A 19,581-nucleotide genomic window follows, 5' to 3' on the forward strand; every position below is an offset into this window, starting at 1 on the left:
TCCCTAAACTCATGGTGAAGTCCAGAGGGACTCCATGTGGACCTAAGAGTCCATTGGTACAGTTTGCTTTGCAGGATTCGGGGACTAGGAGAGCACACTGCAAACCAGTAAAAGGTAAAGAAAACAGGAAGTGAAGCTGTTCTAAAGAGGAAGCTGAAATGATCTTATATTGCTTTTCACCTCCTGAAAGTGATTGTATTCAACTCCTGTTAGCACTAATCAGTTTTGCAAAATTGTGTCACATGAAGAAATGCTAATTGTCACCCACCATTATCGATTAGCCTGTATGGCTTATGGTTACCAATGCCTCAATTAAACCAGCAAAGTGATGAGAAACTATAGATGCTTCTGTCATTCTTAAACCATTTAATAAAACTGAAATGAGCATAACCATACTGAGAACTTCAGCTTTGTATTTACTTGTAAAACTCAACTTTTATTCTTTTGGATGAGACAAAAAGTTTATCCTTGTGAACAGTGACCTATATATTTTAAATGAATTACAAAACAAAATAAACATCCAACAAACTGATGTTCTTTTTGGTAAATAAAATTTCAACGTTACATATTTACAAATCTACAACCATTCATTTAAAAAGTGCTGTTTGCAAACTAACAAAGTACCATTTTAAAATCCAGATGAGAATGTTATAATATCTAGTACTCCTCCTCCTCTGAAATTAAAACTTGTACCTTCCATTTGTTATACAAATATTTTGCATGCAGAAATTGTTCCTGTCTTTCTTTGGGGTAGAAATTATTTCATTTGTCTGTGGAAATTTAAGAAATCATTTTATCATAACTGTACCAAGAGCAAACCTAATGGCAGTAGGCAGTATTTAACAGTCACTGAGAAAAATTTCCACTTCTAATAGCACAGGGGTTCTCAAACTGGGGGTCGGGACCCTTCATGGGGTCACGAGGTTATTACTTGGGGGATCGTGAGCTGTCAGCCTTCACCCCAAACACGACTTTGCCTCCAGCATTTATAATGGTGTTAAACATATAAAGAAGTGTTTTTGATTTATGGGGGAGAAGGGTCGCACAAAGAGGCTTGCTATGTTAAAGGGGTCACCAGTACAAAAGTTTGAGAACCACTGTAATAGCATCTCATTATTCCATCCCTAACAGTATTTTCCCCCCACCCCTGCTGCTATGGTGGAACAAGAGAAAAGCATGGTATATATTGCACTGAAATGTAAAACACTTATTTAAAATTAATGGAAAGAAGCACTATATAATACACACAATATTTTACAATTTTTAAAATTGAAAATATATTCCAGAAGTACTAGAAAACATCTTCATCCTAGCAGTACTGGAAAACATAAAATGCTTTTTTAATAAAGGACAGTGAAGGCTGAAAATTATTTCAGTATTGGATTGTATGATGCTTAAAAACTTTCCACCTTCAGGATCTGCATTCTGACCACCACATTATAACAATCTAAAAATATATCAGTTTCTGAGATATTTTATATTTCTCAAACGATCTGGAAAAAGGGATAAATAATGAGGTGGCAAGGTTTGTAGAGGATACAAAATTACTCAAGATAGTTAAGTCCAAAGCAGACTGCGAAGAGTTACAAAGGAATCTCACAAAACTGTGTGACTGGGAATAAAATGGCAGATGAAAGTCAATGTTGCTAAATGCAAAGTAATGCACATTGGAAAACAATCACAACTCTACATACAAAATGATGGGGTCTAAATTAGCTGTTAACCACTCAAGAAAGATCTTGAAGCCATTATGGATCATTGTCTAAAAGCATCTACTCAATGTGGGAAGCAGTAGAAAAAACCAACAATGTTAGGAACCATTAGGAAAGGGATAGATAAGATAGAAATATCATGCCACTATATAAATCCATGGTGCGCCCACACCTTGAATACTGTGGGTAGTTCTGGTCATCTCAGCTCAAAAAGATACATTAAGAAGAGAAAAGGAAAAAAAAAAGAAGGGCAACAAAATGATTAATGGTACGGAACAGCTTCCGTAGGAGGAGAGATGAAAAAGTCTGGGAGATGACTAAGGGGGATCTGATAGAGGGCTAGAAAATCACGAATGGGGTGGAGAAAATGAATAAGGAAGTGTTATTTACCCCTTCACATAAAACACAAGAACCCGGGGTCATCTAATAAAATTAATAGACAGCAGGTTGAAAACAAACAAAAGGAAGTACTTCTTCACACAATACCCAGTCAACCTGTAGAACTTGTTGCCAGGGTATACTGTGATGGCCAAAAGTTAAAACTATAACTGGGCTAAAAGAAAAAGAATCTGGTAAGTTCATGGAAGATAGTCATCGATGGTCAGGGAAGCAACTCCAAACACTGGATGTCCCTAAGTCTTTGACTGCCATAAACTGGGACTGGATGACAGGGGATGGATCATTTGATAATTTCCCTGTTCTGTTTATTGCTTTTGAAGATTCTGGCATTGGCCACTGTCGGGAGACAGCATACTTGGCTAGATGGACCATTGGTCTAACCCAATATGGCCCTTCTTATGTTATAATGTTTCTACAGTTGACTGACTTGCACCAGGTTTTGCAAAAGGAGTATTTAAAAAGTTAAGTGGATAATGATTTCATTTGATAAATAAAAACAACATGATATATTAATGTAAAGCAAACACAACTGAACATCAGCAACCTTTAAGAAATGCAGTCTTAGGAAGGCAAGGGCACACTAAAATTGCTTGCCTGAAATAATGAGACATATACAATATTTTTATGGTACATTATGTGCTTTCAATATAATACTGAGGGGACTTTTCATACCTGCATAAGCTGGCAAACTTGTTTGGTCTTCTACAGTTAAGGTGGTAGAAAGAACTCATAAGCAAGCTGGGCTAAAGGATTGGGCTATATATTAAAGATGTTGATATTCTGTGCTAGCACAAATGCATAGTTGCAATGTAATGTCAGCAAATGAGACTTGGTTTGGAGACCAGACTCAGATACTTGTGCCAGTACAGGTTAACTGCTAAATCTAGAACATGAAGCCTGCCTCGTAGCTTTCCAAGTACCTCTGTAACACCAATGACAGCTCTGGAGAAACAGCTTGTTCTCCTTCATGGCTATTAGGTACTATAGAATGGCGATCATCAAGTAGTAGTAACTGTAGTAGGAAATAGGATGTAAAGAAAGTGGTGTAACACTGTATTATACACAGCACAAATATAAAGGTAGTTATTTACATACATGGCAACTGTTGCAGGTAACTTTTACTTGGTAAATACAATGTAGCTACAGCAGAGCATGCAGAGCATACATGTTACTAGGTACTTACAATGAGTAAGTTCAAAAGTAATGACCATGTATTCTGCACGCTGGTTTTGACGACTGAGTTGAGCACGTTGGCAGCGTATTTATCATGTATTGTAACTGATGATTAATATGGTAGTTTTACATCATCAGCGAGGAATACTTTTCAGAAAATGTGGGCACTACAAAATAAAGCCTCACAATTTTTTAAAAGAGTTAAGAATGTGAACACTGGTGGTAAATGTAACGTTACTATCTCCATCTAAAGAAAAAAATAGCTACCCAATTATCAGCATCTTAGAAAAGAGCTATATCCAGAAAGACCAAATGTGGGTCAAGATGTATTTTGCATGTAACATTAAGAGTAAACTGCAGCTCTTGACATTTTAAAACAGTCTGCTTAGGGCAGCGTTCCCTTACCCTTTTGAAGAGGGATTGGTAGGTGCTTTGAAATAACCCTCTAAAGGTCTAATCACATTTCCATTCAATAATAATAATGATCTCAATAGAATTTTTCAATTTACTTCAGTGGAAACAGGATGGCGTCCTCACTGTCCCTCGTTAACGTTGACAAGATGGCACGTGCGAGTGTCTGGGCTATGCAGAAAACTCCCACAAAAAGGTGTATTTATCTTTTTCATCTAGGTAAATATCACGGTAGGATTGCTCTTGGAAATTGGAAAGGTTGGGAGAAGTCTCTCAAGATTGAGAGTATCTTCTCCACCTCCAACGCTGCAGAGTGGTAGGAAAAAGAACTTGCACATAGAACCTCTGATACTTTATACATAAAACCCACTTTGTGGTGTGTAGCTGCTGTGAATGAGTGTGTAACATTTTCTGAAATGTCTAGAACTTCAAAGCATGAGCCAGAAGTCATGACTCCAAGGTGGAGAGTTATGCAGCACTATTTCTTTACAGAGCCGAAGTTACTGTGTTGCCTGTGAAATATAAGATCAGCCATTCCAAATATACCTTATTACATACAGCATATCCCAATGGATTAAATTCCCTACATATTTTATGTAGCATATCTCCCATATCCATTTTCTTATTTTTTTTAAAAAAAGAGTAACTTTGGACCACAATGAATTAAGTGCTATGTTTAGGGCATTTACAAACATACCTACACCTCCATATACAGGACTGTACACTATACATTTTATATGGAACTATTTTTGTAAGCTATTTGCTATATATCTTGTAATATATATCCACAGATATATTAAATTAGTGAACGCCAACAGCTAAAAAGCGTTGGATCGCCTTAAAGTAAACTCTGGGATCCTTCAATGTATTACAGAATTTTGTGGGGGACTTCTTCAGAAAGAAAGATACTACAGAGTCAGTGTTAATAACCATATTTTTACGTTTGCTATACGTTTCATCTGATTGCAGTGGTAGTACATAATTGTGTATGGTGCAAGAAAAATACTGGCCCCAGAATGTTAGCTAGGACAGTGCTGAAATTATAGACCACTTCAAAAACCAATTATTTTTTCAAAACCTAATTGGACCAGTTACCATAAATAGCAGAAAAAAAATGAGCACTGTATTGCTTATGCAATAAGTTCATTAAAATTAATTAGAGTAATTAAAAAAATTTAAAAAATATCAACTTACTATAAACAATTTAAAATATGTATAATACAATTTTGTATGCGCTTCATAACATTTTGAATATTCTATGTAAACAGATTTGCAGAATTTACTTCACTCTTGCTAGTTTCAGTGCATCATTTTTGTCTGCCTCTCCCAAGTTTTCTTTAAAGGACTGTAAAATGTTGTCCCTTGTTAGAGAACTGATTTAGTGTAGGGTCTCCTACTCCACAAAATGATTTGCAGAGAGAAGCAAGGAGAGGAAAGTAGTATTTGGCCCTTTCTTTGTTCATTGTCCATTTTTGTAACTGTACATAGGCCCAATTTTTTCCAATCTTCTGACACAATACATTTGTAGATATGTTTTCAAACACTGAAGACCGAGATGTTCTTTGTGACTTTTCACATGTATACAATTCATTACAATACGTCTACATTAAAGATATGGTTCTCCAAAAATCTTTCGGCATTCCATCACTCCAGTACTTGGCGGTCTATCGCAGTTGTGAGTGCTCTTGACCTGATTCACTGTGAGACGATCATAGGCCATTTTGTACTCTCTGTCAAAAGCATCTGTAGAAATAAAAAAGTCTACGTATTGTACCATACTTATACAGATGCTAAAATAGGGTAACCACCTTTCTAGTTGCTGGTAACCAGATCCCTTAGGCCCACCTCTTCCCCCAAGGCCTCACCTCATCACTCTCTCCTTTTCCTCCTCACTCCCTGTCACTTGCTGCTTCCTCTCAAAGAGCCTGCCTGCAGGTAGGAGGTGGCCCCAGCTGAGCAGGGGCTGGCACGGGTTAATGACCCAGCACTTCCCCATGCCCTGTGGTAACCGGACTTTTGGTTTGGGTACTATTTAGCGTTGCCAGGTCCCCTTTTTGACTGGACTTTCTGGTAGAAAACCAGACACCTGGCAACCCTAAATCACACCCAGACCCGGAAGCCAAAACCTGGACGGGTGGCAACCCTATGCCAATAGTATAGTTGTGCCTATTTTCATGAAACAGCTGAAGAGTCCTTGTAACAGTACACACACACACGGAAAGCATATTAACATCGCACACATTCAAATATACTAAAATAGATATTTTCTCCTTGAAATTTGAAATAATGGTTTGTATAAACCATTAAACTGTATTTAGGTAAATGTAGATTATATCTTACCTATATCAATGTTCTCTCTTCCTAGAGCAACAAGTGAAAGAAATAATATTTCTCTATAGAGGCTCCTAAAAATGTAAAAAAAGTCATTAATTTTAATTCTGAAAGATGGTACCATTTGAAATCAATATTACAGACAAATCAAAATCAAGCCAAAACATAAGTAAACAAACAGTACTTATCTTACCACATTGTTGAAAAGAATGCCACCTTGAAAATCATTATTTGTTGAGCCCCTACACTATGTTTGGTGCTCAAACATGGAAAATGACAATGTCCCTTTACCTAGGAGTTTATAGGCCAAGGGCCTGATCCAACTCCCAATGATGTCAGTGGAGTCTGGATCAGACTCTAACTGGAACATGCACATATGGGACAGACACAAAATATACCAGCGATAAAAGATATTACAGAGATGATAAAAACATTTTGTTGTCACAAACTTCTTCAGAAAAAGTGATTTTTTGAGAGAATTAAAGATTTTCCATGGAAAACATTTTGATTCTCTAGAAATGTTGACATTTTTTCTAAATAGAACAATCTCATTTCTCCCCCCCCTTCCTCTTCTCTCACTTTTTTACCTTTCCCCCCCCTTTTTCCACTAGAAAAGTGAAGGAAGAAAGTTTTAAAGGTTGATTTAAGTAACATTTTCTCCTTCTTGAGACTCCTACCCCTGTACACCTTAAGAGTACAAAAAATGGGAAGTAAAACAAACACACACAAATAAATAAAGGGGGGAATAAAAGAAAGTGAGAAAAAGCCCACCCCAAAATGAAAATAAAAATCAAAGCAAAACAAAAATTCTTGAATTTTGTCAAAATCGTTCCACAAAGCCCCCAACGAAAAGCAAACAAACAAAAAACCCATAACCCAACCAGCCAACAAATTTCTTAACTTCATTCCAAATTTTCCAGTAAACGAAGGGTTTTTAAAATAAAGCTTTTGCAATAATCATTTTAAAAAAACACTGACCATATTTAGTAGATACTCTTGGAAGAACATTGCTGAACACCTTGCAAAGACTGTAAACCTCTGAACATACTATTCATACTGCGATCCCATGCTCATTGCAAAAGCTTGCTTCAGTTTGATACATGAGTATTCCTACCTCTGTCTTTTAATCTGTGGCCATTTGTTCAGTCGCTCTAAGATTTGACTCATTGGTCCATAGACATCATTCATCTTAATCCTTTTCACCATGCTTCTCAAGAGCTCCTGGTTAAAGGAGTCATCATCTTTCTGCAATAAATGGACCACTGGATACTTTTGGGCTGCCAAAGAACAAACACCATAAGAAGAAATGTGCTTTTTGTAAGCAGCATGGTCTGAGAAAATCAAAAACAATGGAAGGCTATAAAAATGTGGATACACTCAATACATTACCAAAAAAAAAAAAAAAAGAGGCATCAAGTCAGAACAGCATCAGGGTAAAGAAAGAACAGGAATATATATGAGACAAGCACAAATAAACAGCCATAAATGGGTCTACTGACCTTTGCAGGTCTTTTAGTAGCAATCAAATACTTAGTTTAAAAAAAGAATCTAAAATAAGAAAATAGGCGAAATGGATGGATTTATTGAAATGTTTTGTACAAACTACTGTATAAGTTTTGTGAATCACCAAGCACAATCCTACTATTCCTCTCTCTCCCATAAAGAAAAAACTGACAAGAAATGGTGGCCTACTTCTACTGGAAAACAAAACTTGTTGAAGCAGTATGCTGGAAGCTAAAATCTACTTGTAAAACACACACACAGACACACACACCAAATAAATAAATATCACAAAAAAGTTGGCAATAGCAACAAACATAACACTCACTCTCAAACAAAAGAGTACGATTTTGACCTGCAAGACAAAGAAAGTGGTTTGATCAACAAATCAACTGTATATCTATATAGGTTAACTAAAATGATAAAAGATCTCTTTTCAATATATGTTTTTTAGTTGCTGAAAATAAAAGCTACTTTGGTTTTTAAATAGACTACTTACTCTGTGCATTCCACAGAATATATAGGGGCTGTCCTGGATCCTGATGCAACTTCATATTGTCCCATAGCATCTGAATGAGAACATATTTACTGTCCTCTGACATACAGTTTCGTGGAATCTGAATAGGAAGATTAAGCCTTTGAATACAGAGGTAGTTTATGACGGTTATAACAGCTGACTCTCTCAGTTTAACCGATATATATCAGACCAGTAGATCAGAGGATAACAGCTTTAACCTAAGCCACAAAACCACTATTTCCCATTATAGTCTGGATCCTGGTAATGACGAAAGCCCAGGGCTCTGAAAAGAAGGCCTAAAGGATCTTCTCCTCCTCATCTTTCCACAATCAAACACCTACACACCCTCTAGTCCATTCAGCTCCCTTTTTTTTTTTTGTTTGCCATGAAATAATAAAGTCAAAAATATGAGTTGTGAAGTCCCTTGTAGCAGGAACAGCACACCAAACTTCACTGAGCCTGCCACCAGTAGCGTACTACACCCAGCACAAGCACCACTGGGGCCACGTCCACATTAGAGAGTAAGATCGAAATTAATAAAATCGATTTTATAAAACAGATTTTATAAAATCGATTTTACACGTCCACACTAGGGCACATTACTTCGGTGCTGTGCGTCCATGGTCCCAGGCTACCATCGATTTCTGGAGCAGTGCACTCTGGGTAGCTCAGTAAAAGAATGGGACCAATAACTTCGATTTCCGTCCACACTAACCCTAAATCGATTTAGTAATATCGATTTTAGGGTTACTCCTTTCATTCAACTGGAGTACAGAAATCGATTTTAAGACCCCTTAAAATCGATTTTAAGTGCCTTGTAGTGTGGACGGGTACAGCGTTAAATCGATTTAACGCTGTAGTGTGGACCTGGCCTGGGTCTAAGTTCAACAGTTAAGGTATGGAAATACACTGGGCCAATTAAAGTAAATGGAGCTATAACAATTTACACTTGCTGCGGATTGGGCCCAGTTATTGTAAGCACTTGCACAAGAGCTATTTCCAAATAAGGACTGTAGAATCAGATCAATCACTGAAAGACAAACATTCAAGTCCTCATCATTCAGTACTGCCCTATCTTTTTCCATACCTTCGAATTTTTATTACAGTGCTCAGAAGAAAGTATTAGTCCTGGTAAGTTACTGGGCAAGTCCAGACGCCTGAAATACCACACCAGATTCCAAAATACGATAGGATGATGGTCTACAAAATCTGCCACTGTTATCACACGATCCCCTTCATTTTCAAGCAAGCTTTCAAGCTCTTTCCATACCACTAGAGGACTTAGGTAAGGAACAGTGATGGGGTCAGGACTACATAAACGCCATTCCAGTCCTAAAGAATCCTATTGTAAAAAAAAAAAAAGGAAGAAAATAAAGTTATATGAAATGTAGCTCTTTATAAAAAAAAAAAAAAAAAATCTTGTGAATGTTAACTGTTCCCTTCCAGGAATACCAAAGTCTACATGCTAAAATTAATTTTAGTTCAAATTAAAATCATGAGATCTATTTCTGCTTTTAACCTGGGAAGGTGGTTTCAGGTGACATTACTACTATTCTGCATGATCAAGTCTACTGCACATTTAAAACACTGTTGCTTAAATTAGAAACAAACCACTACACACCGTTGTTCCTTGCAAAGTGGTGGGCAGGCTGCCAGTGGGAACAATATGGCTGAGCTTCCGGCTTCCCTTCTCATCCTCTTCCAGTGGACCGTAAGTACTGACACTTCTTGCTACAGCATGACTGGGACACTCTGACCCAGCAATATTTTGTCTTCTTCCTGAAGGGATTTGGATACTTCTGGCACAAGAGTTGTCCTGCTGCTTAGATTTGCTGGAAAAGATATGGTTACAAACAAGACCAGCTTTCACATTGTTCTTTAGTGTTCATACATACTGGGAGTTAAATAGGCAAAGATGTAAAACATAAACCTAAGTGGCCCACTACTCATTGGATCGTGACCCTCACTGTGACTGAGAACTCCCAGACCCAAAGTGGCACCTCAGACTCCACCCAGCCAACCACACTGCCCATGTCATAGGAAAGCGACTCTCTCCTTGCAAAGAACAGAAACACCATAAGAAGAAATATGCTTTTTGTACAGCAACATGGTATGAGAAAATGATGATGGACAGGGGCCCCCGTCAGGGACTACAGCCAATACTGCAAGATTATGGATGTTGTCAGTGACTTTCTGCTATAGGGAGGGAATGGAAACAGTTAATGCAGCTAATCTGCCAAATGTCCAACTCGCACGGGGCAGCGAGGAATAGTACGGAGGTCCTCACGTTAAACAGAGTTTTCTTATATCTTTTCACATTTTAACCTTTTTGTAATACAATTTCTTTCCATTAGTTATGAATTTACACATGCCCCTGAATTATTTCAGGTAAAAGTATCAGTCAATAGAAAATGTACATTTACCATTTTGAATTAAAATCATCTTGAACAGGCATTACAGATGTAGCAAGACCTGATGTGGGAGTAGAGATACAGGACTTTCCTGTCTGATTTGAAAAAGGTGAGGGAAGCTGCATATTCTCTGTAGATGGACTGGACTTCAGAAAGTACCTATGAGGAAATGAAGTATTAATGTAATGTAAGAAAGGCTTAAAATATTAAAATTTGAGCATATAAAATCTTGAGCGAGAAATCATATAATAAATTACCGCCCAGGTCGCCGCAGATCTCGGATTTCAATATTCAAAAAGGGCAGGAATAGGTTGCCACAGAAGGGACATGTGGTATTGAGATTTGAATCATCTGCAGTCCATCCTGCCATGATTTCTTCATCATGAACCAGACAGTCACAAGTTCGACATCGCGAACAGCTTGAGATGAGTACCTGTATATAGTACTTAATTAAGAGGAGTTCTATAGGGGCTTCAGAACTTATTTGCTCTTTGTTACAAAGAAAATGCATAGACGAGAACAACAGACTAAGGCCAAAATGTTCATGCTTAGATGCCGAAAAGCTTAGTACCTAAATCTGTATCTAGACACCTAAAAATAAAGTAATTGCCTAACTTTAAGCACTCAAGATTGAACTTTTTGGCCTGAATTTATGTATTTCAATACATCAGTAGTAAGCTTCAATCCAAAGTACATTAGTGTTCAGCTGATGCTTCCATGGACCCATCTGTGTCTTAGAGTGAAACAGAAGTGAATGATGGAATGAATGATGTATCTCGGAGGAATCAACTACCTGCAAGAATGAGTTTGTGAAGACTCACATCTATTGTGATGTAAACAGATCAGGGGCTAATATAAATAGATTAGGGACTAAATTAATTTGCTCATGCAGTACACAAATACATTGTAGCTGAATTGGTTGGCTTCCCTTCTTACTGGTCTACCAGAATAGTTCAAACCTTACAAACACTGATATATCTAGAATAATAACGTGGGCTTTGTTATCAGTTTGCCAAAGAGACATTGTAAGTTGTTTAGGCCTAAAATCTAGGATTTGTTAACTAAACCAGAAACCCAAACACCCTAATAGTAAACAAAATAAATACTTGCTTGAATTTAAGCACTCCTCTGTAATGATGGCTAGTACATGAGAACTAAAATCTAATTGAACAAAGAAAAGTAACTAGTCTATTTTCATTGTCCAAATTTAGTAAAATACAAAAAGCACATAAACAGCATTAGAGGTAAAAATAAATCACATCTTAAATATTCTTTCAGCATCAATAAAGAGAAGTTACTTATCTCAAAGAACTCCAGTTACTGAAGGGACTATTGGCCAAATGGATCCTACTGTAGGGGTGTGCACCCATCTGTGCAAACCTGGAACATTTTAGCCAGCAGTGTATGTGGGGGCTGCACATGCTCTCTGCACATCCTTGTGCCCCAAGGTATAAATGGTGCATCAGCCTTAACTACCACTCAGTTCCTTCATTAATACAGAATCTAAATAAAGGCCCCATATCAGTGGGGAAGCAGGGTGGGTGAGATCTGAATTGACTAAAAGCCTCTCAAAGAACTCCAGTTACTTGTAATGGAAATAACCATCTTCTTTGAGCATTTGTCCACAAAGATTGCATGGTAAGTGACTGACTAGCAGTTACCTCTCAGAGAGGTATGTGACAGGAGTCCTGTCTAAATAACTTTAGGACATCCCTGCCAAATAGATCTAGAAGCTGCCACAATGGAGCAGTGTTTGGTAAACGTATGAACTAAATTTCAAGTAGTCATCCCACGGATCTGAGAAATAGGGTCTCCCCTAAAGCAAGCTACAGATGTCAACTGAGCCCCAGTAAAGCGTGCCCTAACTCAAGAGGAAGGAGGTGTGAATGAGTAGGAAATCTTAGACACTTTGGGTGGCAACAAATTACCACGGGCACCAAAAAAGTGAATGACTGTTGGGGCTGCTTTGCCTTCAGACCCTCGCATTTCCTGTAGGGAGGGTATGATGGATGCGTGTGCAGCCCCAACAGTCACTGCTAGCTAAAAGGTTCCAGTCTTATGTGCATGGGGCATATGCACCCACAGCAGGTTCTGCGTGGACAAAAACCCAAGGAAGAAACTAAAATTAATCACAGTTACCATTAAAAAAAAAGTATAATTTTTAAATTGAGAGTTGTTTAAGATGTGTTGCTGTTTCTTTTAGATTTCCAAATCGCATGGCAACTAATTTCCTCAGGATCCTTTGAAAATCCTAGCCTTATTCTAAACTAAACGATTGCAAGAATAATCAAGACATTTTTAGAGGAGGAGCATTTACCTATTTACTGATTTCTACTATACTGAGCCTTTAACTTGGAGTTTTAACCGAGTTTAAAGTGGCATTTCATTTTTATCTGGAATATATTCTTTTGTCTTTATCTGGAAAATGTCTAAGAAATACATGAAGAAAAGTTGTTTCTTTTCTATCCAAATTAAGATGCTATAGCAAGACATATCATACTATACCTCCATAGCATAGTTCTGAAACACACTGGTGCTACTTGTGCTGCAAGAAGACATCAACTCTGATTTGTCAGGCAAGGGAAACTTTGAAAGGGAACCTATTAATTGATGATAAACAAATAAAAGGAAGTATTTGTTACTACATAAAATAAATTTACATTAGAATCTACATTGGTCTTTGACCAAGTGACTTTACATAGTAAAGTATATTTCGGGAGCTACAGAAGGTCAGTTATGCTGGAGATGCCCTGGAACAGAATGAGTTGCTATGACAGGGCCTAAGGCTGCTGCCGTGTGCCAACAACAGGGATAGTGGTGAGCTGCCAAGCATGAAAAACCAGTATATGTAGATTCTGTGAAAGGAGCATGCTAATAGCTAGAAACAGGTTCTGATGAAGCAATTCATATGGTTCCTGCATGAATCAAAGCTAAGGAGGGATGAAAGTTTCCGCTACAGAATCAGCTAGACAGAACCACTATTACAGATAGAAAAAAATGAAGTACAGGTGGTTAAAATCTCATACCAAACAAACAGAAAAAACACTCTGATAATTCACTAAGGGATAACTTGACAATTACTAATGACAACGAACGTGTGCATGCCTTCATGTGCACATACAGGGAAGATAAAGTGGGAAGAGGTTTAAAACGTTTTGGTCCAAATGCATTTTCTTTCAATTCTTACTAAAAAAAGCCCAGCACGGTCACCTCTAATAGAACCCAAATAACCCCTCAGACTATGCCATGCAGCTTTCAGCTCCCCCAATCTTGGTATGCCTGTCAGACTCTACTCCAAACAAACAGTTACCATGCTGAACTCCCTACCTCTTAAACAAGAAATTAATTCTTCCTATAAACCCATTTCCCTTCCATGCTCCAGTCCGCTAACTTGCCCCATAGTTACACACCACCACTCCAGAAATACTCCCCACTCCAGCAGCAGAAATGAAATTCTGTCCCCTGGGTCCATTCCTGTGAGACCAGCAGCAGGGCTCCGTGAAAAATATTTGAAGTTCTCCTACTGTCTGTTGTCCAGAGAGACACAGACATTTCTCACCATAAGAGGTTACATGAAGGAATTTTTTTTTTGCAGGAAAAAAAAGGTGATACGAAATGACTTGCTCAAAATCAGTCTGTGGCATGTCCCCAAAGAGAACCTAGCTCTCCTGACTCCCAGTCCCATACTTTCCTCACTAAACCATGCTTCCTCTCAATTTGACGGTGTTTAAAATGGGGTTCTCCATCATGACATTTATGCAGAAATCTGTATGTAACACAAAAAACAACCATTTAATCGCCTCTCACAATTAGAGACAATTCAGTTAAATGCCTGTCTTGTTTTCTACATGGAAACACAAATGTTACTTTTACTAAGGCAGTGATTCCCAAACTGGGGTTCGTGAACCCCTGGGGGTTCACAAAATGTTACAGGGGTTCTCAGATAAAAATTCCCTAATGGTGGACAAAGCTGTCCCTAGGGATCCCGGGCAGCATGGCGCCAGCAGCCCCCAGACTCTGAACTTCCAAGAGCTAAGCAAATCAAAGCAAGCCTATCTATCACACTGAGGAGATTTAAACTTCAAGACTTCTTATAAGAAATTGAAAGGGAGGTGGATATTTTTTGCTGTTTTTAAAATTAAACAGGCAGCTAGTATTGTTTTAAAATTATTATGAAGAATAAATTTAAGCTTTGTTGTAAGGTGCATTGTTTGCCTGGACTGCTCAAGACCTGAATGCTTGTGTAGGAGGAACTCTTTGAGTTGGCTTCTTAAATAGCTTCATGCTGTTTCACATCTGATACTTCTTGATGAAACATAGAAGCCTTGTCTTATAACAGGCTTATTCAAAGTGATACAAGCTACGAAAGTGAGATCTTGGAAGAGTGTTGCTGTTTTCTTAATGTAATAAAAATTCTGTAATGACAAATAATACTTAATAATAAATATTGTGTAATATGCATGCCATAAGAACAAATTTTATATTTCCAAGATCACTGCTTTTATAATTTATGCTCAGGTAAAGGAGAAAATCCCTGGAAATATTCATTTTTAGAAGGGGATTCATGAGACTTGACATTTTAGTGAAAGGGGTTCACAGGTTGTTAAAGTTTGGGAACCACTGGTTACTAAGGATTTTTATTATTACTATCAAGAAGAAAAACAAAAAAAGCCAGGAACAATAAAATGACCTACCAAACAACAAGCCTTGTTACAGACATTTGCAGGTTATATAACCTTCTCTTAGCTGAAAAGTGCAGTTGTCTCTATTAGCCATTGAAGATATTGGAGCCATACAAAATCAACTCCAGGTACAATGAGGTGGAATACAGAGATTCATGAGAATATCATTGTTGTTATTACTATTTGTACTCCCCAGTCGTGGATCAGAATCCCATTGTACTAGGGGCTGTGTAAACACGAAACAAAAAGATCGTCCCTTTCCCAAGGAGCTGCAATAAGAACACGCACACATGGGTAGGGGACATGCATGCAGCGAGGTAGTATTTTGCATACATTTGCTTTCCCTCACAGAAAGGGCTAATGTATCTACTGTGATCCCAAATTATGAACTAAAATTATGAAGAGATGCCACAGCTTTCAACACTATACTTTTGAGCAAGGGATTGCAAATTTAATGAAAATATAAAAAAACCTCTTACCACAGTGATACAATTGCTTGGATGAGCCATCATGAGAAGCTGAACTTTCTAGGCTTGTCCTGCTTAGACCAATTTCCTTAATTACTGAGGTGTCATTCTTCTCTTCAAGAGAACAAGTACCTTCAAAGTCATTGCAGATATCTTCATCAGTTAGAGACGTAGATTCTGAATCCAGAATTCCAAGAGATGAAACACTTGCTCGGTCTGAATTTTGATCCTACAAAAAGAACAGTGATATTGTTATTTTCTATGCTCAGAAAATTAAAGGCAAATGGAAACATTTTTGAAAGATAAAAATGTTATTTTTATTATGAGAAGTTGGACACAAGTATTTCTCCCTGATAGATAGTTCACCTCAGACTTGTATTGAGAATCTGTATATGTATAAAAGACAAGTCAGTCTTTATTCAGTAGATCTCAATGGACTCCTTTTAAAAAAAAATCCTTGGGTTAGATCCCCAACATGCACTGGGAGCCTGTCTACACTAGCATTTCCACTGTTTCTATAATTGATACAAGTTGAACCAGTGGCAGCGTTGGCGGGAATTCAAACAAAACAATTCTGATGCAGACACAGCTTTAGATCAGCTAACCATTGAATATAAGAGCACTTCCATTTTTCAAATTAACACTGGAACAATTTTTCTTCAAATTGTTTCTGTTCATTTAAAGATAGACAGAAGTATCTATTAAACGGACGTATACAAAAAGATATTTGCTACATAAAAATACTGCATCATTCAGACTATTTGAAAAAGCATTTTCCTAGGTGCACAGTATTTGAGAGTTTAAATAAAAAGTAAAGTGTCTAGTAGCTGTAATACTGTACATACATGAAATGTACATTTCAAAGTTAAGTTGCATTTATCTGAGAATTTCTTGCTTATGATGGACAAGTTTTCGTTTACTTCTCTAAAGTAAAGACCAAAGAATATTTTCCTAGTCGGAGTAACCACTATCCTCCATAAAGACATACGTTAAATAAAAGCTGCAAGTATTCTAGTCTGGTACTGGAAAACACACACATCTACTTCCCAAATATCATTAGTAAAAGATTTACACTACAGAGGAAAAATATCTGTTGGGAGCAATAACCACCAAGAATTTTTCTGTGCTTGTGCCAGCTAAGCCTAAATGAAAATGCTCATGGATCCCCTATTTTTCTTCACATTACATTCCCCCTCATATGCCAAGCAACCCTCTTAAAGACACCGTGCTGGTAGCTGAATGAATAAGATGCCCTTCCAAATCCATCAGTATTGCTTCCAAACTGACAAGAGTTATCCAATCTGCTCCCACTCCAGGGCACAACATGCTATCTATATTGCATCCCTAGAAACTGAGAAACTAGTACTGCTAATACTATAATTACTTGAATACACACTGAATCTGTAGTTGCCATTGACTTCCTTGTCAAACTTTCTAGGACCTTTAATTGCTTTGAAAATGTCAGTCACTGCATTTAATTGAAGAATGGTGTGTAAATCAGGTTCTAGCAAATCTCATTTCATCACTAATGGATGTTGTGCATATACTCTGCCTTGATGTATGTCAGCCAACTAGGCCTTTTCCACACACAAGGTTCAGTGTTTCAGCCTCTCCAGAATTATGTCCTTTCTTCATAGAAATGTATCTTTTGAAAAATCTCAAAATAATTGTGAAAGTTTACCTTTGAGGATGCAGCATATGTAGTAAACTTTGAATACCACTTGCTAGCCTTCTCTGCAACGCCTTTCCCAGCAGAAAACATGCTGCTTTTCAGAACATCAAATGTAGGTGTTAATAGTGTATCTAAGTTGAATGAAGGTGGAGACACTAGAGTTAATGCACCAGCCATGTCCTGTGACTGTTCCCTTGCCGGACTGTAAGATGGAGAAGACCAAAGCCTGTCCCTTGGCCTTTCTTCATTTTTTATGTGGTAACTTTTGGATTTGATGAGACGCATTGGCCTGGGAGAATTTGGGGGAAGGCTGGATCTTCTGCATGGCTGGGTCACTGTTGGACTCTTTTCACTAACATTTTTGTCATCATATGTTTTTTGCAAGTCAATGCTTGGTGCACGGCTTGTCAAAGGGCTGCTCATGTTGTTCATGTACATTACTATTTCTTCAGCTAAATCCCGTCTTGCAGATGGCGTTGAAACACTTTTGTCATCATCGTCATTATCATCATCATCTTTCTGTTGCTCGGTCTCAGCAACCAGCAGCGAGAGGGGATCAAATCCAGTTTCCACATCTGTTTTTTCAACTGGTTTTATTAGAAAGCTGCTATTACGCTGTAACATCTTAGGTTTTTCATTAGACGACTTTACTATTTTAGCTGTGTCAGGTTCAGCATCTAAGTCTTCTAAATCAAATATAACAGGAGACTCTGTTTTATCTGCAAAACTGCCATAGAAAGGTGCATCTTCATCACTAGATTCCTTCTCCATACTCTCTCTCTCAAACCCTAAAGATGACTTTCTGAGGTCAAGACTATTCGGCCTTATGCTCTTCTGGAATACATTAGATAGTATTTTTGCATCAGCTCCTAATTTTTCCACAATGTCTCCAGGGCTTGCATTCTGGTTAATTCTATTTATCATGAACCCCATCAGGGCATCTCCACTCAGATTACGGTTCCTGCTTCCCCACGCCATCTGTTTTAGATCAGGTTCCACAGCACTTTTATGTCTTTTCCTTAAGGTTTTACTTTGAATAACTCCTGCTTCATTGGTACCCTCAAAAGCAGATGTGAACAGCAGCCCTGCTGGGCTTTCTGAAAAACAAAAATGAGTTACCTTACTTTTGTCAAATAACAAATGAAAAAAAGTCAAAATTAGCACAAAAAAAACTAGAATGTAAACCTGCTTAATCTTTTAAACTGGTAATAGTATCAGCTTGTGGATACTAGGGCTGGGTTGGCTTGACTGAACAGAGAGAACAGGCACAGCCCTTAAAATGCACACGTCCAAAGATAATCAGGGAAATCCTGCTTACCACTGGGTACACCCATGCGGTGGTGAGCTTCTTTGTGCCACTGCCTGGGTTTCCCCCACTTGGCAGTAATGTTCCTTCAGGTGTTGTGCAGCCATTGCCTCCCTTCTAACAACAATCCTTCCCCTCTAAGTTTTGGGATATTGGAGAACGAGGGGAGGGAAGCAAAATCATGGAGTGGCTAATATAATACTTGATTATTAAAGAATTAAAAGAGGGTACTGTAATTAATGCAAAATCAACATGGGTTTATGGAAACTAGATTCTGTCAAACAAACTCATCATATTTTTGGATGCGATTACCATTTTGGTTGATAAAGGTAGTAGCGTTGATGTACTCGATTTAGACTTCTCTAAGGCTTTTCACTTGGTATAATACAAAATTTTGATTAAAAAGCTAGAATAATATAAAATTGACATGCACACATTAAAATCGATTAAAAACTGGCTGATAGGTCTCAAAATGTCATTGTAAACAGGAATTGTCATTGAGCAGGTGTGTTGTCCAGTGGGGTCCTGCATTATTGAACAGTTTTTTACCAATGACCCAGATGAAAACAAAATCTTCACTGATAATTTTGCAGATGATACAAAAATTGGGGGAATGGTAAAAGACAGGTCACTGATTCAGAGTGATCTTAACTGCTTGGTAAACTGTGCAAGCAAACAATATGCTTTTTAATACAGCTAAATGTAAACGTAGATACATATGGGAACAAAGAATGTAGGCTGTACTTACTGGAAGAGGGACTCTACCCTGGCAAGTGGTGACTGCCAAAAAATCTGGGAGTCGTGGTGGATACTCAGCTGAACATGAGCTCCCAGGGTGACCCTTTGCCCCGAAGACCTAATATGATCCTGGGGTGCATTAAGAGGGGAAGTAGAGAGGTATTTTACATCTATATTTGGCAATGATCTGAATGCTGCAGGAATATTGGGTCCAGTTCTGGTGCCCACAGTTCAAGAAGAATGTTGATAAATTGGAGAAGGC

The 19,581-nt window shown here is 37.9% G+C and overlaps 1 protein-coding gene across 4 annotated transcripts in view; it reads right to left on the reverse strand.

Moving 5' to 3' along the window:
* Positions 1-403: 403 nt before the first annotated feature.
* DENND4A (DENN domain containing 4A) overlaps positions 404-19,581 on the reverse strand; it is a 98,110-nt gene continuing 78,932 nt past the window's right edge. For 3 of the 4 annotated variants that reach the window (XM_050967516.1, XM_050967518.1, XM_050967517.1), the window contains 12 exons: positions 17,285-18,372; positions 15,616-15,832; positions 12,960-13,054; positions 10,712-10,887; positions 10,467-10,613; positions 9,665-9,875; positions 9,131-9,385; positions 8,026-8,143; positions 7,855-7,881; positions 7,141-7,303; positions 6,036-6,100; positions 404-5,438 (listed from right to left, as the gene is read on the reverse strand). In XM_050967516.1, the coding sequence (XP_050823473.1) occupies positions 5,302-5,438; positions 6,036-6,100; positions 7,141-7,303; positions 7,855-7,881; positions 8,026-8,143; positions 9,131-9,385; positions 9,665-9,875; positions 10,467-10,613; positions 10,712-10,887; positions 12,960-13,054; positions 15,616-15,832; positions 17,285-18,372 (2,699 nt within the window). In that variant the 3' untranslated portion in view covers positions 404-5,301. The remainder of the gene's footprint in view (positions 5,439-6,035; positions 6,101-7,140; positions 7,304-7,854; positions 7,882-8,025; positions 8,144-9,130; positions 9,386-9,664; positions 9,876-10,466; positions 10,614-10,711; positions 10,888-12,959; positions 13,055-15,615; positions 15,833-17,284; positions 18,373-19,581) is intronic. The other variant, XM_050967519.1, reaches the window with a different exon arrangement.

Source organism: Gopherus flavomarginatus, chromosome 9 (genome assembly GCF_025201925.1).
Source record: "Gopherus flavomarginatus isolate rGopFla2 chromosome 9, rGopFla2.mat.asm, whole genome shotgun sequence".
Lineage (NCBI taxonomy): Eukaryota > Metazoa > Chordata > Testudines > Testudinidae > Gopherus > Gopherus flavomarginatus.